The sequence below is a fragment of the Caretta caretta genome, chromosome 15, assembly GCF_965140235.1.
Source record: "Caretta caretta isolate rCarCar2 chromosome 15, rCarCar1.hap1, whole genome shotgun sequence".
Lineage (NCBI taxonomy): Eukaryota > Metazoa > Chordata > Testudines > Cheloniidae > Caretta > Caretta caretta.
The window spans coordinates 17,727,266-17,754,642 of NC_134220.1; the positions used below are offsets into that span (position 1 = coordinate 17,727,266).

General features: G+C 40.8%; 1 protein-coding gene across 2 annotated transcripts in view; it reads right to left on the bottom strand.

Annotated features, from left to right (window-relative positions):
- ANKLE2 (ankyrin repeat and LEM domain containing 2) overlaps positions 1 to 24,823 on the bottom strand; it is a 31,631-nt gene extending 6,808 nt beyond the window's left edge. The window contains exons 1-11 of one of the 2 annotated variants that reach the window (XM_048821832.2): positions 24,768 to 24,823; positions 21,163 to 21,651; positions 17,384 to 17,578; positions 15,641 to 15,834; positions 10,731 to 10,919; positions 9,855 to 9,977; positions 9,221 to 9,287; positions 8,370 to 8,551; positions 5,212 to 5,318; positions 3,812 to 4,005; positions 843 to 1,626 (exon numbers count right to left, since the gene is read on the bottom strand). In XM_048821832.2, the coding sequence (XP_048677789.1) occupies positions 843 to 1,626; positions 3,812 to 4,005; positions 5,212 to 5,318; positions 8,370 to 8,551; positions 9,221 to 9,287; positions 9,855 to 9,977; positions 10,731 to 10,919; positions 15,641 to 15,834; positions 17,384 to 17,578; positions 21,163 to 21,640 (2,513 nt within the window). In that variant the 5' untranslated portion in view covers positions 21,641 to 21,651; positions 24,768 to 24,823. The other variant, XM_048821831.2, reaches the window with a different exon arrangement.
- Between the last annotated feature and the right edge of the window lie 2,554 nt (positions 24,824 to 27,377).

The window sequence follows — 27,377 nt, forward strand, 5'->3', positions numbered from 1 at the left end:
ATCCTTAAATTCAGTTTCATATATGTTGAGAATGTGAAAGCTATTTAGAACTTAATCTAATTGAAATTAGGGATGTAAAGAGCGTTTAAACTATTAAAATTGTATCTGTTAAATGCGTAACCGTTAACGAGTTCACAACATAGGTGCGGGAATTGGGGGTGCTGCAGCACCCCTATATTTTAAGCGGAGCTCCGCTACTACCCCATATTCATGGCTCCGCTGCTGGCAGCCAGGGCCCCAGGTGCAGGGCCAGCACCTGGGACCCCATGTAAAACATTGGATGCTGCAGTACCCCCCACACTCTTTAGTTCCGCGCCTATGACATCAGTTCCATGGCAGTGGTCCCGAAACAATGCAGAACCTAGTTCCACATACACTATGAAATGGAATTGCTGCAACGTTTTTAATGTGCACATTAGGCATTTAATCTTTAACTGAATACATTACCAGTAAGACTGACTGGTTAACCGGTTAACATTTTACATCCCTAATTGAAAGGTTCATAACCAAGAACAAGCCTGCCTGACGAACAGGAGCTAGCTCCAGGCTGAGGAGTCTGTTTGAAAACCCTAGTACTGAAACAAAACCGCAGAGCTCTTTTCTTCATACTCAAATTCTTTTACACACAATCTTTAGAGAGCGTGAAAGGACTGCATCTTTACTGTAGGAACTGCAAAGCATTTTAAGGAGGTCTTTTTTCAAGTGATTATAACTGGTGTTTGAAACTTTTTTGAAGAATTTCTTACAGCAAGGTTAAAAGCGTGTGGAACTAGTTTTGCATGTATGGATCAAAGGACAAAAAAGTAAAACAAAATCATATTAAACATCAATCCAATTCATACCCAAAGAGGAATAACTTGTCTGTATTTTCATTTGTTGGTGGAGTCTTCAAAAGAAATCTCTGAGAAGAGGGCTCTTGACACAAATAAGCAGCACACTCAGATTGCACTGCAAGACTGCCAAGCTGCTGTGTCTCTTTGTCCCAGATACCATGGTCCAATGACAGTCTCTCAGCTTCTGATGGTATTTTGTTTTCTGTCCTTAATTTTGTATCTCCAGGCTTTTCAGTAGTAGCTGGCTCAGAACAGCTTGCCATAGAAAGTGCTGAGCAGGTTTTACCCAGCTGGTCCTTGGATATTCTGACCTGGCTCATTCCTTCAGCCAAAATTCTCTCATTCTCAGTTTTTGCAATGATTTTGTTTGATTTCACCACCAAACATTCCCCTGCCACTGCTTCATCTTGGAAAGACAGTCTTTCAAATTCTGCCATTAAATTGGAGACTGGGGATATAAGGCACTCCTCTCCACCACGTGAATGTTTTCTGTCACTAGTTATCTTCTCATTAGTTACAGGGCTGCAAAATCCATTTTTGCTGGAAGAAACCCCCTTCTCATACTGCATGGAGAGGTCCGATGTTTCTATAATGTTTACTTTGTGCTCCATTGACAGTATGTCACACTCCGAATCTCCAATAGCATCTATACTAGATTCCTTAGACACAACAGGTGGGCTGTTATTCCGTGCTGCATTCTGTCTGTTTTTAATTTCTTCCAAGCTCATGTCGTCATCATCTTCATCTAAAAATGCTCCAACAGAAATGGAATTGCAGCACTTTTTACTTTTGCCTGCAAACAATTTTAATAAAAAGATATAAATAAGAGGCTTGACAACTGAAGTCCTATCAGATAAAACTAGGAACAGATCTATGGTCTTTATGGTTTAAGGTAATTCCATTATCGCATGTATGTATCCATTTATGGAGACCCTTTTATAATCTGATGTAAGTAATGGTATTAGTTAACCTAAGTAATCCTATCATCAAAAAATATACACATCTTGTTTGCAATGATCCTTTTTTATCGTATTCATCAGAGAGATGTTTCCTGTGCTTCTCACTTAAAGTGCCCGATTCACAGAAACAGACCAAGTTCCAAGATAAAATCAGAAGGCAGAATATGATGGCAAAAAGATATAGATGTAAGCTAACTATTAAGTTTGCCATGTCCTCCTACACACCAGAGGTTCCACTGAAGTTACAATAGGTACCTAAATATATACAGTCCTCTTTCAACAACAGGCAATGATATACACTTTACAGAATGTATTTATTTCTGCAACATGGACCTAGGTGAGCACATAAACTATTGCAGATCCTATTTCTACTACAATATTGCAATTAGAGATTACTGAAAAGTACACAGGAGTTTGATAGAGTACACCCACCTTTTGCTGCTGGAGACAAAAAAGCATTCACTTTTTCTATGTTAAGAACATTAGGAGCGTGTCTGAGAAAGAAATTTAACATTGGACAAACCCTTTACTTTACTGCAACTGACTTGGTCGATGGTTAAGCTAGGAATTTTACCAAAGTATTTGCTTTAGCATCAAGTCTGGTGGTTTGAGAATACAGGACTTTAGATGTTAAAAGGAAAAAAAATGGCAAAAGCAGCTCTGTTTCCAGGTCCACCTCTCTAAGTACATTGGGGAACCAGTTGCCATATTCATGCTCCTCTGAAGATTTAGCATAGGATCGCTTCACATACACGTTTATTTGGATAGAAATAATTAAACCCACCAACAGCCAACTAGTAAGAGGAGAAATTCTGTAGGGCTGGGTTGTGTGTGCATCCACGCAAACTAATTAAAAGAGAAACTGGGAACAATTGGTGCAGTGAGACTTGTATAACCTTGGTTACAGGAAAAATACTTCCCTAATGGGGAACCACTATGAAAAGGGATCTGTGCTTACAGCTGGTCAAAAAAAATCTGTGTCAGAACAGATATCCATCAGAAAATGTCATTTTGACAAAACCAAAATGAAATTGATACAATTTCACAATACAAAGAAAATTACTGCAAGAATAAATTTTCTGGAAAAATATAAAAAAACATTTCATTTTATTTTGTTTCAGAATTATTTTCACTTTTATATTATATTTATATTATTTACATTACTTCATGATAGGTCAAAGTCATAGCATAATGTGTTTTAATTAAACACTGACAAAATGTCAGTTACACTGCAACAAACAGGAGACACTGATCTAGGCAATAAGAAAAGATGTTACTTCATATAGATTGAAACAGCTGCCCTTAATATTTAAAAATAGAATATTATGACTGTCATAATGACATGATGTCATACTACACTTTAATAATGACATAATGAAAATGTAAAAAGGAAAAAACCCAAAATTTTCCAAAACCAAATTTTTAGAATGATTTCCTCCCCCACCTGCGAATTCCCATTTTTTGGGAAATTTAAAAAAAAAAAAAAATGTTTAGTTTTGTTCCAATAAGGGACAAAACCAAATCCTGAAGCATCAGCATTTCCTGTGAAACGGAAATTCTGAGTTATGACCTGCAGCCCATTAAATTGATACAAAAAGTTTGGATTTAGGCCTTTGTTAGTGTGTCTCCTCTGCCCACAACTGGATAAAATTATTTCTGTTTTAGAATGTTGACTGTACTTCACAAAGGAATTCCCAAACATTCTAAGTGAGAGCCTGGTCCACTGAAGTCAGTGAGAGTTTTGCCATTGACTTTAAAGAGGCCAAGATTTCAATCCAGAATCTGTAATCTAGTGAACAACAGCATGCAAGATGGAGAGTGTTTAATGATATATGATCTGGTAACCTCCCACACTTCTCTAAATTAATGTTTTTACACTGAAAGTAGAATATTTGAGTAACAGATTAATATCTGCAATTCAAAAAAAAAAAATTAATTAAATGTGAACTCCAAGACCTGCTCACAGTTTTTTCTTAAAGTAAATCATTTTGTTTACAATAATGTTTGCTCTTTTCTTACCAGAAGAATGTGGAGTTTTATATCTGTTGCAGGTTTCATTTTCTCCTGTTTCTTGCTGAGCCTTTTCGCTCATTTCCCGTTGACTCAGGTATTCTTCTAATTTTCGCAACCCCTCCTGGGAAGACAGATCAACAAAACAGCCCAGAAATTCCCAGTATTCAACCCACGGGAACCCCAGCTCATGAGCTAACTCCCTGCAATAAATAAGATAAAACGAATAATTTGTGAAGACATAATATATTAGTATGACAATAAATTTAAAGAACATGTTTTATCAGCTATTTCTAAGCCTCTGAAATTGTGAAACACATGTAAGAATTCTGTAACAACCAAGTTCTGCATCAGCAATAATATGTATCCCTCTCCATAACACATCAGGTGTTATCTCTAATTTCTTTCCTTTTTAGTAATCCTAAAGCTTTACTTATTAATCGTAAAAATGCCTCAGATTGTGATTTAAGATGACTGCGTCTAGGCATCAGGTGGAGAAATGAATCAATTACTGGCATAGGCACTTCTTAGTTGAAGTCAATCAACATTTTTCATTTTTCAGAAAAAGGGTAATTTTAAAGAAAAGATAGACGCCACTCCTGGTTTTAAACAAGCTTAGATGCTTTAAAAGTTTTTACATTTGCGTGCTACCACAACACAGAAAATCTATCTTTTGTGGTGAGGATCCATGCATACCCACATTCACCTTTTACAAAGGTGAAAAGAAAAGGAGTACTTGTGGCACCTTAGAGACTAACCAATTTAAATTTTGCGAATACAGACTAACACGGCTGTTACTCTGAAACCTTTACAAAGGTGGACACTTTTTGTATTGTGTGGCTGGAGAAAGGATATGGGTATACCTTTCCATCTTTTTTCATTTCACCAAACTTTAACAATCTCCCAGCTTCCAGAAAATGTAGGCAATGCTCAAATCTATTACTCAATTAGCTGACAATCTGATTTTCAAAAGGACAAAGTCCCAATTGTTGGCTTTCTTCATAATCTGAAATATTCTGAGAAATTAGGCAGAAGAGTGGGTGGGGTTTGAGAAAAGAGGTCTGGACATAATGCGGATAACAGTTAAAAAATGTATTTCTTCTCCCCTTCCAAAGTACTGTAGTTAAATAGGTAGCCTACAATGTGCAGAACTACATAATCATGATGGTCCCTTATGAATTTAAGGTCTATGGGTGTCATTTTTTGAGTAAAAGCATTTTTTATTTACACAAAAATACAATAAGGACCCAAACAAAATATACATTGTAAAATGTTTGTAGAAGAATTTTTGCTTTATGTAGCTTGTTCTTATGTTAACCATTAATGTGCCTTTAGTGATGGAGTTTTTTTTAAATGATTTTCTGGCTTATTGCTAACACATTTCTTTCATGCTGAGATTTTCTTAGTACCTTCCAACTCTTTCAACTCCTCTTTCTGGATCGGATTTCCTGACATTGTGAAAGAAGCCTGCTCTCTCTCTAGGTGGAGTTTTCCAAAGCTTGCGAAATTCTTCTGCCTTCAAAACAAATTCAGAATGTAGACAATAAAAGTACATGCACCTTTAAGTACACTGCAGCTTAAGCCTCTCTACCTAGAAGCTTTTTTGCTTCAGACACACATTAGGTTGTTCAATGACGAATTTAGCTGTTCTTCAGTTGCATATATACAATTCAAGTTTAGCTATATACATTGCTCAACTATAACCACTTATAACTTATGTCTTTCATTTTAGACACAAAATTTCACCCCAACAGACTTGTTTATTGCTGTACACAATTGGTCTCATAAGCACCAATTTGGAAAGTGATATTAGGCATAACTATGAGAAGAGTTACCACAATTTAAAGCTTCCATTACCAACTTCTGTACTACAGCAAGTCACATATTGGGTTTGACTGACTTTTCTAGATTATCCGTAATTGTCAAATGGAAATCTCTTTTGTAGCTATAAGGTGGTGTATATCCTCCTTGGAGGATTTTTTTTTTAAAAAGATAGTGTGTTTTCTCTAAGGCCTTGTATACCTAAGCTATTTACATTAATTATTGAATTTATTTTCCAGGAAATAGCACAGAAGGAAATCTATTGATTGGTGCACACCAGAGAACAGAAGACATACAATTTTAGTTTCTAAAATGTTAATTCTCTAAACTCACCTACATTTTTATCTCATTACATGTGAGCCAGCCAACATTAATAGCTGAGTGCTACATTTAGACGGTTAAGGGTATATGCCTGTGCCTAAAATAATGCATTATTTGTCATTTATGTCACAACTCCACAAGTTTTCAAAGAGTATAAATTTTGAATTTAAATGAATAAGTAAAAATGTAATCAAGAAAGGCTATTTAGGGGGAAAACAACACATTCTCAATAAGCCTGACACATCAAGTGGTCATAAAGTGTCAAAGGAAAAAGCTCTCAACCATGTGTAAGACACTAGTTTGAGTTAAGTCACTTCCTCTAGCTCATCAACAGATGGAAAGCAGACAGCTCACGCATACCAGTGGTACATCTTGCTGGTGACACCACCTGCCAGAAGGGTTACACATGTTAATTAGTATTTCTAAAGGTGTCAGACTAATACGTTCAGATAATAAACTGATGAAATGTCTGAATTGTAGACAATGATTTTTGTATTAAAGATACCTTAATATTTACCTGCCATCGTAACGATTATGTTTTCCTATAATTCCATTAGGATTTATTATTTTTTCAATTGGATAAACATTTTACTAGTCTACTCTAGCAGGATTAAGTGGTGATAAACTGATTCAAACATTTAATATCAGTTTTTAGTTAGAATATGCTAGATCTTTTGCCATTTCTAGCTATATGTTTTCATAAGTGCTTAACAGTTACCTCTAAAATCAGTTTTAGTTTCAGGCAGGGGAAACCAGGGCACTTATGTGCAAGGACTGTACAGATCCAGAAGATACATCAAGAGTCATCTTCGTCTTAGAATATTTAACTAGGGTCCCAGTAGGAAAACAAGAGTTTTCAACTATTCCTTTATTTTTACCACCTTTCCCCACTTCCTGATACGCTCAGCCTCCTCAGATACCAAAGCTCCACAATAATCTGTTAAGAGGGTTCCAAAAAACATACAAACATACCACCACCCCTTCTCTGCATGGTAAAAATTCCCTCTGCCCCCCACAAAAAACATGGAAAGCAATGATGCTGAACCCTCAGTGGGGTCTACCAAACTAACAAGCTATGCCAATGAAAGAGCCATCAGCTTGGGCTCAAATTACTATATTTTGAAAGCCACAAGAGAATTAGGAAAGCATCTGGTTTTACGACATCTTCGTTGCATCCAGTGGTGAGCTGGTTCGCGCGGACCAGTTGTTAAATTTTGAAGCGGTTTTAGAGCCGGTTGTTAACCCCCTTCCCTGCAGGGGGCGCTGAGGCTTTGGGCTCTGGCCAGGAAGTGATGTAATTCCTCCTCCGGCCGCCGAGGGCGCTGTGCTGAGCTATGTGGGCTGCTGCCTGGCCCTGGGCACGAGCCCTGTTGCTGCTGCTCCCCTGCCCCTGGGGCTCTCGATGCTGCCTGGTGGGTCCCCGGCTGCTCTGCTGAGCCTGGGCTGCATCCTGCTGCTCTCCCCGTAAGTACTCACCACCCTGCCCGCAGCCAGCCCCTGCCTCCAGCCACCCCCGCACCCCGTGCCCTGCCTCCAGCCCCGTCTCCAGCCACCCCCCGCCTTGCCTGCAGCCACCCCCGCACCCCCTGCCTGCAGCCAGCCTCTGCTGCACCCCCTGCCCTGCCCGCACCAGCCCATCTCCAGCCACCCCTGCACCCCCTGACTGCAGCCAGGCCTGTCGCACCCCCTGCCCTGCCCGCAGCCAGCCCGTCTCCTGCCGCACCCAGCCCCTGCCCTGCCCGCAGCCAGCCTAGACCTCCAGTCAGCCCCTGCCCTGTCTCCAGCCAGTCCCACACCCCCTTGCCTCCAGCCAATCCTGCACCCCCTGCCTCCAGCTAGCCCTGCCACACGCCCGTCTGCAGCTGGCCCCACGTCCACTGGTGCCCTGCAGTTCCCAGGGCAGTAACCCTGCACACCTGCTTCAATGAGGTGGGCAGGGAGCAGCTGGGACCCACACATATGTGCACACCCTAGGGTGACCAGACAGCAAGTGTGAAAAATCAGGACAGGGGGTGAGGGGTAACAGGAGCCTATATAAGAAAAAGACCCCAAAATTGGGACTATCCCTATAAAATCAGGACATCTGGTCACTCTAGCACACCCCCAGGGAGTGGTGGGGACCCACACGTGTGAAATGGAGCTCATTTCTAGTTCAGGCCCATCTTTTTAGAAAAGGACTTTAGGCAGGGTTAACATACATTCGTATTTTCCCAGACAGGTCAGACTTTTTGGTTCTTAAATTGCTGTCTGGGAGGAATTTTTAAAATTTAGACATATGGTAAATTTAGACATATGGAAAATACAGACATATGGTAACTCTGTTGGTACAAAAAAATACATACTGGGGCACATCCCTTAAATCAGAACTTTTTATAGGGAACCGGTTGTTAAGATTTTGGCAGCTCATCACTGATTATATCCTTACCTTGGAGGGAGTCATTGGGCCTGCAAAAGCTCTCACTGACAAGACTGGATCTTTGGGGCTTCCACTGTGTTTAGGTAAAGATGTAAGGGGGTTATCATCTGACTGATCAGGTGACCAAGGTGCACCAATCACTGGAGATGAGGAATTGCCTTCCGCTCGCAATAGTGGCACATAATATCGACCTAAAAATAAAATGATATATGATTTTTTTTAAGAACCCAATGTTACACTAATTTGCTGCCTCTTTCTGGAATTATTTAAAACGTCAGTACATCTGCATGACTAGAAATTTGACTTAATTTCACTAGCAAAAAAGTCTTCATCTTTTAATAAAACTCACTGCTTCTAATACCAATTCAATGCTGAAGATTTTATTTTAGGTCCCTTTCTCACAAAAGAAGGAATTGCTGTACTGACATATCTGCTTCCCGAGGATCTTTAGCACTTTCAAAACCTGCATGCTGCAAAAACTTACACCCACAGATCTGGCATTTAAGGACAACCACAAGGAAACAAGATGAATCCCTCACTTTATGATGATTCCCTGTGCAGCCTTTTGTAATTGAGTAGCCTAAAATCTCTGTCTCAAATTCTTGATCAGTAAAATGAGGATAGTACCTACCTCACAAGGGTGTGAGGATTACTGTCTATTCTATAATCTCTAAATATTGATCAACAGGTCATCCAGTTTCTCTCATTGTAAGAGCCCTTTATATCAAAACCAAGGCAACTGGTCAACAGGAACACTACTAAACATAAATATGAAAGTATAAGACAGAATGACAACCAATTAACATTTTTGGACGTTGTATACACAACGAAGATTACATATTAAATCTCTGAATACAAACCTTTCAAATATTCTCTTATTTTCTCTTTCAGTTCCACTGATTTATTTTTGTTTCTTTCACAGATTACCTGTTAGAAGAAATGTTACTCTTAGTTAGCAAAGCCCACAACATTATCTTGTAATTCCCACGCCCATGTCTTTTTTGGATACAAAAGGGTCCCCTGGTCCTTCAGACATACCACCCACCCACCAACCCACCCACCTGCAAACTGCTTTTTTTAAAACCGGAAACATATTTCAGACTTTCCTATAAATAAAGTTTTCTGTCAACATTCCAGTAAGAACCGTATGACTCGCCTCCACCAATGTGGAACACTGTGCACCAAATCAAAACTTGCAGCTTTCACATTCAAATCTAAAGTCCACAGGTTGGGTCAGGCCATTAAATGTAATACAACTTGGAGGTAGGAAATTCTAGGGAGCCACAAACTAAAACCTTCCCCCAGATGCAATCAATACTACAAATTTATTCCAGCACTAGAGATGGTATATTCTAACCCTAATAACCTGACATTCTCAAGCAAGAATCTATTGACGTTAGTCAGGGGATCTGTGCTTGAACCCTAAAAATCAAAAATTGTATTGATGTCCAACTGCAATCATCACAGTTCTGCACCCGATGCGGAAAAACTTACTTCTGCTGGAGTTTGACCATACTTGTTTTTTGGATTCTTTACAATGTCTGGGTGTGAGGTAAGCACATTAACCACATCCAGATTCCCAAACTTGCAAGCAAAATGCAATGGAGTATCAAATACCTACAACACAGGAAAAAAAAATTATACATATACCTTCATTGAACATTCCCAGCTTCTCATTCATTACCCAGACTTAGTATGTATTTGGAAACATGATGTGACCAAACCCATATATTTATTTTATTTTTTCCCCCATCTTAAAAATAGAGCCATCACCATGATTAATCTACAGGGCGCTTTTAAAAAAAAAAAAGATTTTTTAAAAACAAATCAGGACACAACCTGATAATTTCTGCTACTAGAATCATAGAATATCAGGGTTGGAAGGGACCTCAGGAGGTCATCTAGTCCAACCCCCTGCTCAAAGCAGGACCAATCCCCAATTAAATCATCCCAGCCAGGGCTTTGTCAAGCCTGACCTTAAAAACTTCTAAGGAAGGAGATTCTACCACCTCCCTAGGTAACGCATTCCAGTGTTTCACCACCCTCCTAGTGAAAAAGTTTTTCCTAATATCCAACCTAAACCTCCCCCACTGCAACTTGAGACCATTACTCCTTGTCCTGTCCTCTTCTACCACTGAGAATAGTCTAGAACCATCCTCTCTGGAACCACCTCTCAGGTAGTTGAAAGCAGCTATCAAATCCCCCCTCATTCTTCTCTTCTGCAGACTAAACAATCCCAGTTCCCTCAGCCTCTCCTCATAAGTCATGTGTTCCAAACCCCTAATCATTTTTAGAAGTGACAATGCTCCATGCCACTCATGCTCTTCCTTTCATAACAAATGAGTGCCCTAGAAGACATTTAATTCTCACCATTTTATCCGGTGTATTAAGGTAAAGGTCAACTATATATCTAATGCGCTCCTGCAACATTACTTCGTCATCGTCTGGATACATGAGCCGCATAAATTCAGGATTTTCCAAAGTGTCTAATAGCAACTGGCTGATGCCAGCTTGATTCTCCTTGGCAGCAACATGCATGACATTGTACCTACACCCTTCCTGCAAATAAAACACAAACATTAAGAACTATTTGAAATCTAAACAGCTTGCTTCCCTTGCTAAACTTAACTCATTTGACAGCAAAAACTAACTATGGGGGTATCATTCAGTCTTATTTTTAGATTTGTTTTTTGTTACTGGAAAATTTTTCCTTAAAGCAAAAAAACAAACAGTAAAAGCTCTTTTATCTGGCACTTCACCAACCGGCAAACTCTATAAACCAGCATTTCCGATCTGCACTGAAAGTCTGGTTTATAGTGCTGTTGATGCAGGGTTGGCAGGGGGCTGGGGTGTGGGAGAGGCTGAGGGGTGCCAGATGCAGGGGTACTCAGCTCAGGCAACTCCCTGTCTCTGCTGTTGCTGGTAGAGGAATAGCCAGGCGGCTCTGCAGGCATGCTGTCTCCATCCCCGCTCCCTGAGTGCTGACTCCGTGGCTCCCAGCCCATTGGCCGGGAAACCATGGCCAATGGGAGCTGTGGGGGGTGGCACTTGCAGACAGAGCTGCCTGGCCGTGCCTCCACCAGGAGCAGCACAGATGGGGAATGGCTAGAAGAGAGAGTGCCCCCCCCACCTGGCACCCCGAGCCCCCTCCCACACCCCAACCCCCTGGCCCAAGCCCCCTCCTGGACCCAAACTCCCTCCCAGAGTCTATGCCCCACAGCCTCTCCCACGCCCCTACCCCACACTCCAAACCCCTCCCTCTGAGTTAACCGGCATTTTTAATTTACCGGCAGCCCCTGTTCTTCCAGCATGATTGTTCTAAAAGCTTTTACTGTAGTTTAAAAATTAGTATGAAAACATTTTAAAGATGACATATTGCACAATTTTGGTAAGATTTTAAAGTTATCCAAGTTATCCTTACAGCTGACGGTACTCTGGCCTTAAACCCACTAAATGCTTAGGACAGATTTAAGTAGAGAAAGGGGCCAGTATACCTTCAAAAGGAGCACCAAAGTATCACCTGACATACTGAGCTTCATAATCACTTCAACAAGAGAAAATTAAAGCCATAAATTTAAAGTTCAGTTTGCTATACATACTACAGATTTTACTGTATACTGCATATAAAATTCACTCTGATAAAGTGTCAGCCTACTGATAAATCTCCTCAGTTCTAAAGATTGTGGGCCCAGAGTAGCATTTTGGCAATTTTTTTCAGAGAGGAAACCAGATAAGTAGTGCTTCATCAAGACGCCACAAGGACTTCTTAATGATCCAGCATTTGCCCTATGTTACAAACAGTTATTCCACTTAATGGGTTTCAAGTAATTCCAGCCTTCCTTAATACTACTGTACATGGTTGATAAGAGTTCATCATAATTGAATGATATAAAGCTAACCCAAGTCTCAGACACTGTACTCAACCTCTGCACTCCAGCCTCTTTGGAGTAGTTGTAAAACAAAATGGGCAAGAAACTGCAAACTTCTTATTTCAGGAAATAGTTAAGCAACCGTCCAACATTTTAAAAAATCCTGCAGGTTAATAATGAATGAAGGGAAAAAGTAGGGAACAGAATACTTAGGGAAAGTTAGAGAATTCTCAGGTTTCTGTTTGCTTTCAACTTACATTAGATCCCGTTCTAACAGAACTACTCTCTCGGCAATATCTTTAAGTGTTCATACTACTACAGGCTTGAATTCAACTCTGCTCCTAGCTTTCTGTCCATGTACATTAAAATTTAACTAGTACTATGAACTGAGAGGACTTCTTAGCAAAAATAAAGAATATTTTAAAATCCTAAGTCCACTTTTTATATTAGGAAAAGTATAGGTCTCATTTTATGTATTCTGGTAATTGAATCAAACATTCTTTAAGGAAAGCCATACCTACAAATGATCTTACAGATAATGGCTTAAGAGTTTGGTTACTTATTAAGATACCAAGCAGGGATTTTAAACACACAGTTCTGATCTGAAAACAAAAAGTAAAAACGTATTAAGTACTGCAATACCTAACCCCTTAGTTTAATCCTTACATTGAAAGAGCTTCCAAAGGTATTTTTAGTGTTGGTGTAGAACTTTGGATCTGTGCACACCTTCACTACACTGGTTCTTTATATTAACAGCTAATTGTTTTCAGATTCAGTTTACTTTACTTTGTCTCTCCCTACCTTGGGGTTCATTTCATAGTGTCATTGTGTTCCACTAGCTCTCTCTCTCTCTCTAGCGTAGATGTACATAGCTTCAGACAACTTCCCTGTATCTTGTGTCCAAATAGCACGTCATTCAGTCCCCTACAGCAGGCATCCTCAACTTTTGCATCAATACCAGGGACAGACGCACAAGGCTGCCAAAGCCTACACTGATATCAGCTGCACAAAGGCCTAAGGCACAGACTGTCAATAGTACTGGTGTTCAATGCTTTAACTCATTTGCCCTCTGTCATCCTGGGCAGAGACCCCGACATTCATTTGCTTTGAACTCCCATGGTCAACACTGCAACACTACTTCATTGTACTAAAGTGGATGGAAAAACTTGTGAGAGAAGCAATCTGGTTAAACAAAGACAGCAGGCCTATCGATATTTCCTTCTGCTCTGGGAAATGAATACACCAGCCACAACAGAACTGGGCTAACGGGATGCCTTCTCTGATTGCTTTCAGCATCTAGGGCAGAAAATGCTGCACAGTAGGTATCAAATAGGTTCCTCTTGATGTCGATCAAACTTATTTCTTCAGCAGAGGCAATGACTCACTTGAGTCAACGTCAACCAGACTGGCAAGTCCAGAGTAGCAAGGAAGTCAACACCAACCTCAGTAGCACATTAAAACACCAAAAGTGACACCACCTTAACCTGTTTTGGTGACGGTGATTCATCATGTCTAGCTGGGTGCCTATAGTTTGTTCAGGGACAACTTAAGCCCTATTCCATTGGAATGATGCCAAAAACTCCCCCAAACCTTGAAGCCCAGCTATGACTCTTCACTAGGTCATTCAAGGCAACAGCTAAGGATACGATTTAGTCACAGAGGTCATGGATTCCATAACTTTAACAGACCTCCGTGACTCAGCTGTCAGCGGAGGGGGCGGAGCCGGGGCTGTGCATCCCCAACCCACGTCTTCAGCCAAAGCTGGGGCTGTATGCCCCCCTTGCAGCTGTGGCAGGAGCCAGGGCTGTATGCCCCACCTCTCACCATGGCTTCAGCAGGGGCTGGAGCCATGGCTGTGCATCCCCCTTCATCCTCCACAGCTACAGCCAGAGTTGGGCGCCACCCACCTCCTCCCATGGCAGCAGCAGAGGTTGGAGACGGGGCTGTGAACCCACCCGTGGTGGTATAGCTGGGGCTGTCGTTTTCCCCCACATGGGGTTCCAGCTATCATTCCTCCTTCCACCTCTCCCAGCCCTCGCTCCCCTGTTATTTTTAGTAAGTCACAGACTGGTCACAGCTCCTGTGAATTATTGTTTATTGCCCGCAACCTGTCTGTGACTTTACTGAAAATAACCATGACAAAATCTTAACCTAACCTTAGCAATAGCCTACAAATTCATCCTGACTTACGGAAGTATCAGGATTCAGCCAGCAGGATCTTCAAGAGCTTTCTATAGGAAGAGACTGCTCATGGTGACATACTTGAAAAAAATCTAACAGCCACTCCAGTTACAGAATAATAGAAATATAGGGCTGAAAGGGAACTTGAGAGGCCATCAAGTTCAGCCTCCTGTGAGAGCCCTGACCTAGTGACTTTCAACTGATCTGCCTCTCACCTCCTCCTGAACCTCAGAACAAATGTATATATTCTTGACATATAGCACAACAGTTCCTCCTTCCCCACCCCGCCTGTCCTTCCTGAAAAAAAAAAAACTATATCCCTCCATATCAATATTCCAGTCATGAGACTTATCTCAAGTACCTGCAATGCCAACTAAGTGATAATTTAGCTTATGTAGGAATACTTCCAGTTCTTCCTGTTTATTCCCTATACTCCTTGCATTTATGTTTAGACATATAAGATGTTGAGCAGGTTCGCTCACTGATTTCACTCGTTGCTGTGATGACCCTACTGTAATTTTCCATGTCCTCCCACATCTAGCTCTCTGTTAAGGTTGCCTCCTTCCTGCCCTTAGTGTTTTTTTGTTTTTTTTTTAACAAGGCAGAGATCAGAGAGAGTGTATCTGACAGCATTCAAGATTTCTTGAAACCCTGGATGCTTCCACATTCTAAAAATGGAGGAAGAAAAGCTGTTGATGCAAAGCCCACTGCATCATTTGGCAGACTAAAATCAAGAGCTGATACAAGCTCCAAAAGGAGAAAGAGCACAGAGTTTTAAATTGAGAGCGTACAACAATGAAACTGACCAGTACTGGAACTGGAGCAAAGATGCCAAGACAATGGGAGCTAAAAATTCTTGAAACTATGAGGTGATGGCCACTGACTAGTTTGACAAAGAAAAACAGAAAAAGAAAAGCATCAAACTACAAAAACCAGTAAGGTTGAAAAACTCCATATTGTTAACAAAAACAGATAAATTTCAAATTAGAATGAGCTAAATGAAGCATCAAATTAGACTAGATGCAGCGCAGCAGAAACAGCCAGTTGCAGCTACCCAGCTTCACTGACCACAGAACTGGATGGTTGAGTCCTGGTCTCAGTTGGACACAAGGGCAGGGACACAAGAGTCTGGCTCTTTGTTAACTGTTTCTATGAAAAATATTTGGTTTTGAGGCTGGGAGGAGGGAAAAGGAGGAATTTTTCCAATTCTACTTTGGAAAACATTCTTACTTGTACAATTGTTGGGTTGTCTCCAGATCCAATCAGATAGCGTGGGTTACTCCAGATAAGTTCTGAAAACGTTGCTTCATCTCCTTTCTCTACAGCTTTCCGAAGTTTGGCAGTAAGGTCCTGAGTACGGGGACTTTTATAACTGTTGGCTCTTTCTTTATTAACCGTTTCTGTCTCAGGGGAGCACAAGCCATCTAACAAAACAAAAAAGTTTTATATTATTCTTGATGCATTTTCTCCAAAATGTGTTATTTTCATATCCTCTGCCACTGAAATATGCTTTTAATTTCAAATTTTTAGAGTAAGATCACAAATGTTTGTTCATTAAATACTAGCAATTTGTAATGGGGAAACAACTATAATTTCTTTTTGCTATAACACAATATACACTTAGATTTTCAAGGCTTTGATTTTAATTGGTGAAACTGATCACTGCCGCTCTGTTTCCATCCAAAAAGAAAAAAATATTTTGCAAAAATCAAAATGTACAAAGAAAGTTAAAAATATATGTTGAATTTGTAAGCGATTTGCTCTTTTGCTGTCAATTCTATCAATTAAGAATACTGTGAAATATGATCAAATTTAATTATTTTATTTCAGAAGCTGTTAGGAATCTTTGTCAACTCAGTACAATTACTGTGATTTTTAAAATATCTTCCCAATTAAAAAATGTAAATGATTAAAACGAATATTGGTTGAAAAATAAATAAATAAAATCCTACCACATCTGTCTGTACAGCAACAGGCAACATGTATATGGGCTGTGTAAAATATATTTTATGTTAGCTTTAGTAAAACAATGCACAATAAGTTTGCTTCATAATCCATGTGGTTCTTTGCATGACTGAACTCAACTCTGAATAAGACCAATTTATTTTATGGTAATTGGACTGAAAACAACGGAAGACAATGGAAGGAAATCTAGCCAAGATCTTTTGCATTTGTACAGCACCTAGTACAAGGAGTCCTGGTCAGTGACTAGGGCTCGGAGACACTACAACAATACAAATAATAAAAATATCTTTTTCTCTTTGTCTTAAATCAAGAAACAGCCAACTTTCAATAGATTCCACAACTCCAACCCGATTCCATGCTCATTCTTTAGGATACAGTAATGCATCCGATGAAGTGAGCTGTAGCTCACGAAAGCTTAAGTTCTAATAAATTTGTTAGTCTCTAAGGTGCCACAAGTACTCCTTTTCTTTTTAGTAATGGTACAGTTGCCAATGTACCAAAAATATATTTTATTTTGTTTCTGAACATAATTCTTGGTCTTTTGAATTTCTAGGAAACAGTTACCTTCACTATGCAGAAGACTTCAGAATTCTCCTTTCTCAGGCTGACAGTAGTGTTTTAACTGAGGTAAAGCTCAGACTCAAATAGAAGGAATAGAGATAGGATTTCTGTTGCATATTTCTAGCTTTTTCTCATGTTAATGGACAGATTAAACATGGGCTGTCATTTCTCTATACACAATGATAGCAGTCCCATTTAGACTAAATTAAGATCCACAATTCTGGGTTAAGATCTCCTTTACTTTAAAGAAAAGCTTGGAAACAAATTTTAATGTAAGATTCCAAGAAATTCGAAACCTTTACACTGCACTCTACATTTGTGAAGGGCTCATCTACTATCAGATTGATTCACAAGTTCTATGATTTCAAAACTCTCCCCCCACCTCCTAAAAAGTTATGATACTATGATGCATACGTTTAGTCTACACAGACATATGCTTTTACTCACCTCTGTTGAATAGTGGTCCTATTTTCACTGGAGATAAAGATAAGGATGACTTGCTTGGAGATGGGAAGTAATCACATATTCCTTTTGCAAATTTCTCAGCATCTTCTCTGTTGGAGAAAGCTTTAAATCGGGAGCCCTTAATCATCTTAACAGCCTGCAGAGCTTCCTTTTTATCATCATAAACATGCACTTTCTCTGGAATAGAAACAGTACAACCAAAATTAAGCTCTCTCCATAACACCACACTTCAAGGTCAAATTTAATCATGGAAATCAGATTACAAAGTTCTCAAACTGCCCTTCAAGCTTTGTTCCCACATTGTGTTTACCTACCAAACATGGTATACTAGATGCAGTCTGTAATAAAGAACATACCTGCTAGTGTTGCAAGTGACCTTTATAAATTTTAACCTCTAAAACTAGATAGGTAGAATTTCATCACTTCCAACCAGTGCCAGATTGAATGGAACATAATGTGTGGTGTCACTGCAATATTTTCAGGAACTTTTGCTAGAGGGAGAGACGCAATGGTATTAATAGCACAAGAGCATCACTCTCTCTTTAAAAAGATGACTTACCATCTTCACCAAGTGAGATATAAATATCTCAAATCAAGACCGAAAGCTAACATATTAATAGTCATAAATTCTTTTCAATATTCTTTTGTATAGGAAGATCTACTATAAAAGTGACTCTGTCATAATTTGAAGACTTCCCAACACAGAACCTTCCACCGTGTCCAAAGCTTTTTATTAAGTAGTATTCTGTTCTGTTGGACACTGGATTTATCATAAAGAGCAGGACATTCTTGAGGAGGAATAAATTACCACTGCTTCAAAGTGTAAGAGCCCCTATCTTCTATCAGAAGATATTCTGAAATGTTTTCTTGACATCTTAGAACTGAGAAATTTGGTAATATCTTATTTTAGGTTGCATCAAATGAGTAAAAAGAAAGAATTATATGATCTAGGCCTTAGGATATCACATGGCTATGAGATGTGAAGGAATACATAGAACTTGGTAATAAAAACTACTGATGCCATCAGTTCAAAACCTACATTTTTTGAATGAAGTGTTGACTGCTTCTTTTTCTGATTGCTTTTTTGTTCCTGTTGAATAGGTGGTGTAAAAAGTGAGAGAAGATCATTTCTCTCATTTTTCTTTCACCTGAGTGACATCTAGTAGGGGTGCTCATGAATGCCAGCTGTTATGGTAGAACAAGTGGAATGACTTATAACCATGATTCTATACACTGGAAATGATGCTTACTGTTTTTTCCCCAACACTTCTAGACAAAACCTTCAAACAAGCAAACAGTGTAAAACCTCCAAAATAATGGCAAACTGCCATTAAAAAAATATTACAAACTCATACACAGATCCCAATCGAATTAAAAATAGACAAGAATTTATAAGTAGGGTCCAGTGTAAATAATTAAAATGTCTCCAATCCATGATTGTTTAAAAAAGGACAACATCAAAATTTACTAACATTATCTGTAAAATTAATTCCATCCTTGAAATTGAGTAAATTTACTTGTAAAATTAATTCCATACTAATTCCGTGAAATTCAATACTTTAGAAAATTCACAACTGTAAATGGCAAACAAAAAAAAAAAAATCAATCAATCATGATTTACACAGGGCCCTGTTTATAAATTCTTAACACTGAAAATTTGAAACAATATATGAAGACCTTGGGACAATCTTGTTTCACAGACCAGAAGAAGCTACAAAATAACTTACATTATGTTAATTGGGGCAAAATAATGTGTTAATGTTGTAAAGTACAATATAAATGTACAATGTTATATAAATTATTTAGTACATGCTCAATTACTTAAACTCCTACACTACTAGGAGCTGAAGATAAACTATATATCTTCAGAAAGTCTCAGAATGTACATTAAACCTTTCATAACAAATTTTTATACCCATTCCCTCAAATGGGTATTACCACTTGCATTGAAACAAAATGCTTACTCTCTCGGATGCATTTTGGCTTGGGAGGGAAGAAAACAAAAAGAGAATGAAAACTTTCACCAGATCACTCCTATAGCAACAATGGTTGGTCATTACAGGGAAACAAGATTTGCTCTAATCTCAAATTAACCACATTATTCCAGATCAGCAGTATTCAAACCTTTCACTGTAATTCTAGTTTTTTGTAAAGTGCTACTAAGAAAATTTTCATAATTTAAAAACAATGTTCTAATAATCATTTACAACTGTAAGCTTCTTGTTTATCTAAATTCATGCTGAGCCCACACCAAACTGCCAGGTTACTGATTTGCTGTGATTGTTTTAAACAAGTACAAATATCCAAATTAAACAAAGAATGCCATGAATGTTGACAACAGAGAAAACAAAAAGGCAATATAGGTCACATTATGGCTCCACTGGCCCAAGTGTCCTCTTAGCTATCTCAGTTCATGATGATACAACAGTTTACTCCTGGGGGAATTCTGAGATACTCATGGGTGCAAAACTCATGTCCTCCACAGATTTCTTTGTTTCCCTACAGAAATATGACTTCTGAGGGGAAGCAAAGGGAATTTGCAAGAACAGTCACTCCACCCCTCCCCAACAGCCAGCAGAGACATAAATCAGTGGGGTGGGGGGAGAACGGCTGGGCATGCATGGAGAGATGTCATTCACCACCCCACCCCATCCCCTGCAGGCATGTGAGCAAACAAGAGAGACTGTCCCTCTGGCTCACTATTGCTGGATGCCCAGCATGGAGGGACAGGACTTCAGGGTGTTTGGAGGTAGGCATGAGGCAGGCTCTGTCCCCTCAGGCACAGCATAATGTAGCATCCTGCCTGCTTAGTTGTTCCCATTGTTGTTAGTGAATTGTTCCCATTCTTGGTGAATTCCCCCAGAAGCATAAAACAGGTGTAAAAGTTTACTCCTGGGGGAATTTTACTCCCAGGAGTAAAAAGTTTTAAGGCTCCTTTGCATTGCCAGAGTGGTGTAATGGATCCTTATTTCAGAGTAACAGCCGTGTTAGTCTGTATTCGCAAAAAGAAAAGGAGTACTTGTGGCACCTTAGAGACTAACCAATTTATTTGAGCATAAGCTTTCATGAAGTGAGCTGTAGCTCATGAAAGCTTATGCTCAAATAAATTGGTTAGTCTCTAAGGTGCCACAAGTACTCCTTTTCTTTTAGATCCCTATTGTAAACGACAGTATGGTCTCATAAATGCTTTGGTGCTTTAGCGATTCGAACTGAGGAAAATTTTTCAGTGCAAAAATTTAGACATCAAAACGCGCTCCATGAACTGTTTACTACCTAACCTTTCTGAAGATGATCAGTAGCCAATATAAATTCTGAATTTGATTCCCCAGCCCTGACTTGTGCTTTAGTTGCCTATGATGTAATACTGAGCATGTCTCCATACATTTGTTGACTAATAACTAGAAATAAAGGGTCAAAACTAGCTACATTACTATTAGACAAAGGGGATTTAGAGATTTCCTCCAGTGCTCCCCATTCCCATCCAATGTATTGTAGTCTAAATAAATTACCAAAATAATTGAAACTGGTGTTATTATATTGCATTATTTGACAAATAAAATATGCAGAATTCTAAAATATTGTGCGCAGAATTTTTAATTTTTGATGCTGAATTCCCCTCAGGAGTAATAACACCATATACCTAAAAAAGGAATACACCAGCTGGAAAACATTATTTTCTTTTGTAATATGTTATGTAAAAGGCACATGCGATCTCTGACCTTCAAAAATAGTCAAACATATGAAATTATAAATGTAATTACCATTTCTTGCCAGTATGTCATCATAAACTGGACATACGCCATAGTATAGAGGAGGATCTCTAGATGGTGTCTGAGCATTTATTTGCGAATCAACATCTACTCCTCCACAGACTGATGCAGAACAGGTCTTGTGCATTACAACTTCCTCTTCTGGGGGATTCAGGCCCATATTGTACCCAAAGTCTCCCTCTTCAGAGACATTTACATGACTCTTGTCGTTCACTGCAGTAGATTTCCAAGCTCTTTGTACTTCTGACTGGCTACTATGAAATGCAATGTTTTCAGAAGATTTCTCTGAAAGAGTGGATGCATTAATCTCCAACCCTCCTTGTTGTTCCAACAAAAACTGAGCCAATTTTTTTTCAAAAATAAACCTGGTGGTTGAGGTAATGGGTCCACACTTCAGTCCAGCTTTCACAATTTCTTCTCTAAGATCATCTGGCGTTAGCTGCTTCAGTCGAGACAATATAGTATCCATTGTTATTTCACCTGGAAAAAATGCAAAGTGACATCAACTGTAGCTACAAACACCCTGCTTTTTTCTGACTATTGAAATATTTTCTATTAAATGCAAGGGAAAGCGTGACATAAGTTATTTTAGTTATCTGCTCATGAAGGAGAGAACTATGTAGGTTGCAAAAAGACAGTATAGTATTTTTCCAGTCAACACATGGAAAAAACAATTTTTAGAAACTAAAATGGCTCTTCTCCTCTCCCTGTTCTCAGGGCAAACAACTGGAAGTGTGACTGGTCACTTTGCCAGATTTCCCTCTCCACCAATGACACTTCATTTTGCCTCCAACCCATCTATCTCAAAGTTATGGGGGTAGCACAGGAATTCTCTTACCACAGGAATAGCCTCCACTGTTACACACTTCCACATTCAGTCAAGAAGCAGAGGCTGCAAGCAAATATGATCTCAGTGTAAACTATTACATTTCTTACCATAAAAACCCATACATGGGACTTGACTCTGAAGACCATAACTAAACTTAAAATGTGTGATTACAGTTTGTAGGAGCTAAATGGTACACATGCTTTAAAAATAAGCACACAGCATACTACAAGATACCATAAAGACTTCAGCTTTTTCCTACTCTAGAGTCTGGAAGAGTGTTTCTGAGGGAAAACTAAGATTCAGTTGTATTGTCATGCTGTTTGGTCTCTGAATTTTTTCCTTAAACAGCAACTACCCTACTAAACTATCCCTTTACTTTGCCACATATCTATCTTAGCACCTTGGGGTGAGAAAGCAAGGAGAGCACAAATCATAAAACAATACCGTATATACTCAATCATTAGCCCCTTTGTTTATAAGTCAACACCCCAAGATGGATAGGTAAAAATGGTAAAAACTGTATGACCCTTTCATAAGCCAACCCTATATTTCAGGGGTTGGCAAACTCTGGCTCCCAGCCCGCCGGGGTAAGCAGCTGGCGGGTCGGGACGTTTTGTTTACCTGGAGCGTTTACAGGCACGGAGCCCGCTCAGCTCCCAGTGGCTGTGGTTTGCCATTCCCAGCCAATGGGAGCTGCGGGAAGTGGCGTGTGGCCACAGGGAACTGAGGGGCTCCATGCCTGCAGACGCTCCAAGTAAACAAAACGACAATGTATTAGATATTCAATTCAATGATTTCATAGTTTAAAGTCATCAAATTTTGGTTTATAAGCCGACCCCCGCTCTCTGATGCATCACTTTTTTACCAAAAATATTCAGCTTATGAACAACTAAACTGATATATACTTCACCTCAGGTGACCATATCATTAAACACATTTAAATAATTATTTTGGGGAGGAAGCTGAGACATTATTATAAATAGATCTAACTGGTATGGGTCACATTTATGTCATATTTACTATCAAAAGCGAAGTCCCTATTTGACAGAAGGTAGGAATAAAACTGGAGATCTAAAAGGTTGTATTTGCATACCATTGCATCAAGACACAATCCCCACCTCTGTTTTTTTTTAAAATCAAAAAAGGTTTTCATTTTTGCAGCTTTTACTACTCTTTAAAATTGTTTTAAGCACTGTGTTTTCAAGCAATGATTAAAGTTATGTCTACACTGCAGTTATCTCTACAAGTCATAACTTCTGTCACTCAGGGGTGTGAATAAATTTACACCAACATAAGTGCCAGTGTGGACAGCGCTATGTTGGCGGGAGAGCTTTTCCTGCCAACATAGCTTCTGCAATTCATGGAGATGGTTTTATTATGCCAACAGGACAGCAGCTCATGTTGTCATAGAGCATCTTCACCAGACGTGCTGCAGCTGCTTAGGCACAGCTGCACCACTGTATATGTAGACCTCCCTTAGTCTTCAAATCCATTTTTCACCCACCCAGTTTGCCAAAACTTTCAGTTTTCTGCAACAGCTATACATATGAATTAATTTCGGAAAGACTCTCCATTATGTTAAGAAACATTGTGAGACAAGTATTTCAATGAGATCATATCATTTAATTCCTCCCTCCTTAAAACCTGCACAATCCTAAAACTCAGCCCTGTCTTTAGCTACAAATCAGGTGAAGAAGTAGCCAAGATGCGTGTGCAACAGAAGAATAGTGTGTATGACTGGGGACTCTGTGTTTTGGGTATTTCTAAAGTGCCTATTAGTATGGCACCTAAGAGTCTCACACTCACGTGTGTGGTAAAAAAATATACTGGAAAATGTGTCTGCGATAAGATGTGGGGAAGAGGGAGCCTAGACGGAAAAAGGACGGATGATTACTAGGGTGAGGTTAGTGACAAGATGTTGAGAAAACACTGGGCAAACACAACGTGCGAGAGGGAGACGATCTAGAGATGGGAAAGGAAAAACAGGGAAGGGACACGTTGGAAAGAGAGTGATCCCTGGGGGTGGCGCAGATAACACGTGGTGGGGAGTTGGCGGCACAAGTAGCAATGCTGCCTGCAGGCAAGTCTAGCCAAAGGCGTCTGGAGGCAGGTTTGGGGCAGGCCAGCCCCACAACAAAGAGCAAGGGTGTGGCAGGCTCGGCGAGAAGAGAAGCAGAGCAGCAGCTGCACACACAGACGCCGCGACGCTCTCAGGGGAGTCAGGTCCGACAAGGGGTGAGGGAGGCGCTCGGTGGGCAAGCCGCAGGGACCGGCTGCCCGAGTAAGAAAGGGCCCGTGAAGAACCGGGGAGAAGCGCCTGGAGGCCCCGAGATCTGCGGGGGCCATGGGGGCGGTTACCCCAGGCTGCTGCCCCGCCAGAGCCCGGCCGTTCATCCAGCAGGCCTGGAGGCAACGCTCCCCCTCCCGGCTTCCCCAGAGTCTCTCACCTGGGCGGCTCCCACTGCAGCGCCGGCTCCCCCCGGGCAGCACAGGTGGCGAGGGGAGCGGCCCCGGCGCCCTCCGGCCGCCCGGCCTCCTGTCCAGCAAGCGGAGCAGCCAGCCTACCACGCCGATCACCGCGCAGGCGGCCAACAGCTCCCAGCCCGGCCAGCGGCCCCCGCCGGCCCCCCACAGGGAACCCCAGACCGACCCGGCCCACCGCTCCATCCCCGTTCCGTCTCAAGCCCAGGCCCAGGCCAAGCTCAGCCCACCCGCCTCACGCCAGATCCCGGGCACTCCCTTAACAAACGCCCTTTAGGGACGGTACCTCAGGCAGCCTCCCGGCTTCCGTCTCCTCCTCCTACCCCCTCCCCCGCCCCGCGCGGGCACCGCTATCGCGCCCGCCGCACCCCAGGGGGCCTTACAAGGACCCCACCCGCCAGATTAGGTCTGTGTTCTCCAGTGCCTGAGGGAAAAAACCAGATCTTTCCCCCCCCCCTTCACGGAGCTGCCTGACAGGAAATCATCTCCCCCTCCCGCCTGCACCTCCTGAGTCCTGCCCAAGTGCTTGACGGGAAAGCAGAGCGCACAATAATAAGCTGTCCAGGCTACTGCCTGACGGGAATTTAACAACGCACGGCCCCGCCGCCGGGTGGGAAAAAACATGACGGGGCTCGCGTGGGCTGCGCCTGTCCGCCAGGTGCTTCAGAGAGAAGGGACGGGACCGGGCAGTTTCTCAAGCCGTCCATCACCTGTCGTCCAGGCCCAGCGTCTGGCAGTTCAGAGGCTTGGCGACACCCAGAGCATGGAGCTGTAGCCCTGCCCGGCTTGGCTAACAGCCATGGGTGGACCTAGTTCCTTTCTGAACCCCGGAATCCTCTTGGCCTTCACAGGAACAAGTCCCACAGGCTGACGGCGGGTTGTGCGAAGTACTTCCTTCTGTTTGTTTTATACAGGCTGCCTACAACAACAAGGAGTCCGGTGGCACCTTGAAGATGAACAGATTTATTTGGGCGTAAGCTTTCGTGGGTAAAAAAGAAACCCCACTTTTTCAGATGCATGGAGTGAAACCCCTGGTTCTTGTGTTATGTGAAGGGGGTAAATAACACCTCCTTATTCACTGTCTCTACATAATTCATGATTTTATAGCCCTCTATCATATTCTGCCTTAGTCATCGCTTTTCTAAGATGAGCAGTCCTAGTCTTTTTAATCTCTGTGGAAGCTGTTCCATATCCCTAATATTTTGTTGCCCTTTTCCAATTATATCTTTTTTGAGATGGGGTGTCCAGAACTGCACACAATATTCAAGATGTGGACATACTATGTATGTATTAGACTCACCCTTTCCCTTGCCTAAATTCTGCCCCCTGGCTTCCCCCCAGCCCTGTCAGCCTCAAAACATAGCAGGTTGAGTTGTAGGGGACAAAATAGGGGGTTTTCCTGCCAAATGTGAGTTGATTTGGACAAGTGTTTCCTGGATTGTGTAGGATACAGTGATGCCTGGAGCTGCCCTCCTGGACTCTGTTTTGTAACTGGACACCATTAAATTAGGCTTGAATAAAGACTGGGAGTGGATGAGTCATTACACAAAGTAAAAACTATTTCCCCATGACGAAAAGGAGTACTTGTGGCACTTTAGAGACTAACCAATTTATCTGGGCATAAGCTTTCGTGAGCTACAGCCCACTTCATCGGATCCCCATGCTAATTTTTCCCCTACTGTTACTCACACCTTCTTATCAACTGTTTGAAATGGGCCATCCTGATTATCACTACAAGTTTTTTTTTTTCCTGCTGATAATAGCCCACCTTAATCGATTAGTCTTGTTACCGTTGGTATGGCAACACCCATTTTTTCATGGTCTCTGTATATATATTTCCACTGCATGCATCCAATGAAGTGGATTTTAGCCCACAAAAGCTTATGTCCAAATACATTTGTTAGTCTCTAAGGTGCCACAAGTACTCCTCGTTTGTTTGTTTTTTTGCTGATACAGACTAACATGGCTACCACTCTGGAACTAGCATGGCTGTATCACACTTTATTCTAACACTGATACTTTCATTATTTTAAGAACTTTCTGTTAAAATCTTTAGAAAGATTTTTTCCAGTTGTATTTTGTACTGTCATTCTGAAGATTTGTCACTCAGTTAACAAAATTTGGTCCTTGTGGAAGTGGTGTAGTCCAGCCCTTGATAATGTTCAGCTAAGGCTGCCATGAGTCTCTGCCAGATTAGCAGCTAGATCCCAAAGAATTTGGGAATCCATAACACCATAGGTGTTGGACTAGGGGTGATGCGGCACCCCCTGGCTTGAAGTGGTTTCCATTATAGACATAGTTTACAGTTTGTTTCAATGGCTCTCAGCACCCCCACTATAACATTTGTTCCAGCATCCCTGAGTAACACCACAAAAAAGTTATGCAGATAAACAATTTAACTTTATTTTTAAAAATAGTCAAAAGAAACAGCACTAATCGTGACTCAGCCATTTAAAAATGAGCAGATGGGTGAAGAAGCCCTGTATTTCAGCAAAATTATTACTTTTATGAAAAAGTATTCCTTTATCCAGTTACTACATTTATAGTATATTCAGAATCTGACCACCCGCCCTTCTGTAGTTCTCAAGATGCATGTTATATTTGGAACCAGACCAGGTCTTGTTTCAGAAAATACTGCGGTGTGTGTCCCCTGGGGCATAGGTAGCTTTCTCAGCTGCCCACTGCTCTTCCACTAGTTTTAGAAGCCCTACTCTGCTTCAGTGATTGTTTCCATGCCAACAACGTACTTGAGCTAGATAAAACAGAAAATGTAAACAAATTGTGCCCAAAAGAGCTTACTCTCTAAGACAGGCACAAGACTGGATACTGCATGAAACTCAGAAAAGGGTCTAACATACAGCTTGTTGTTTTATTAAGTATCATAAAAGCAGCAAGG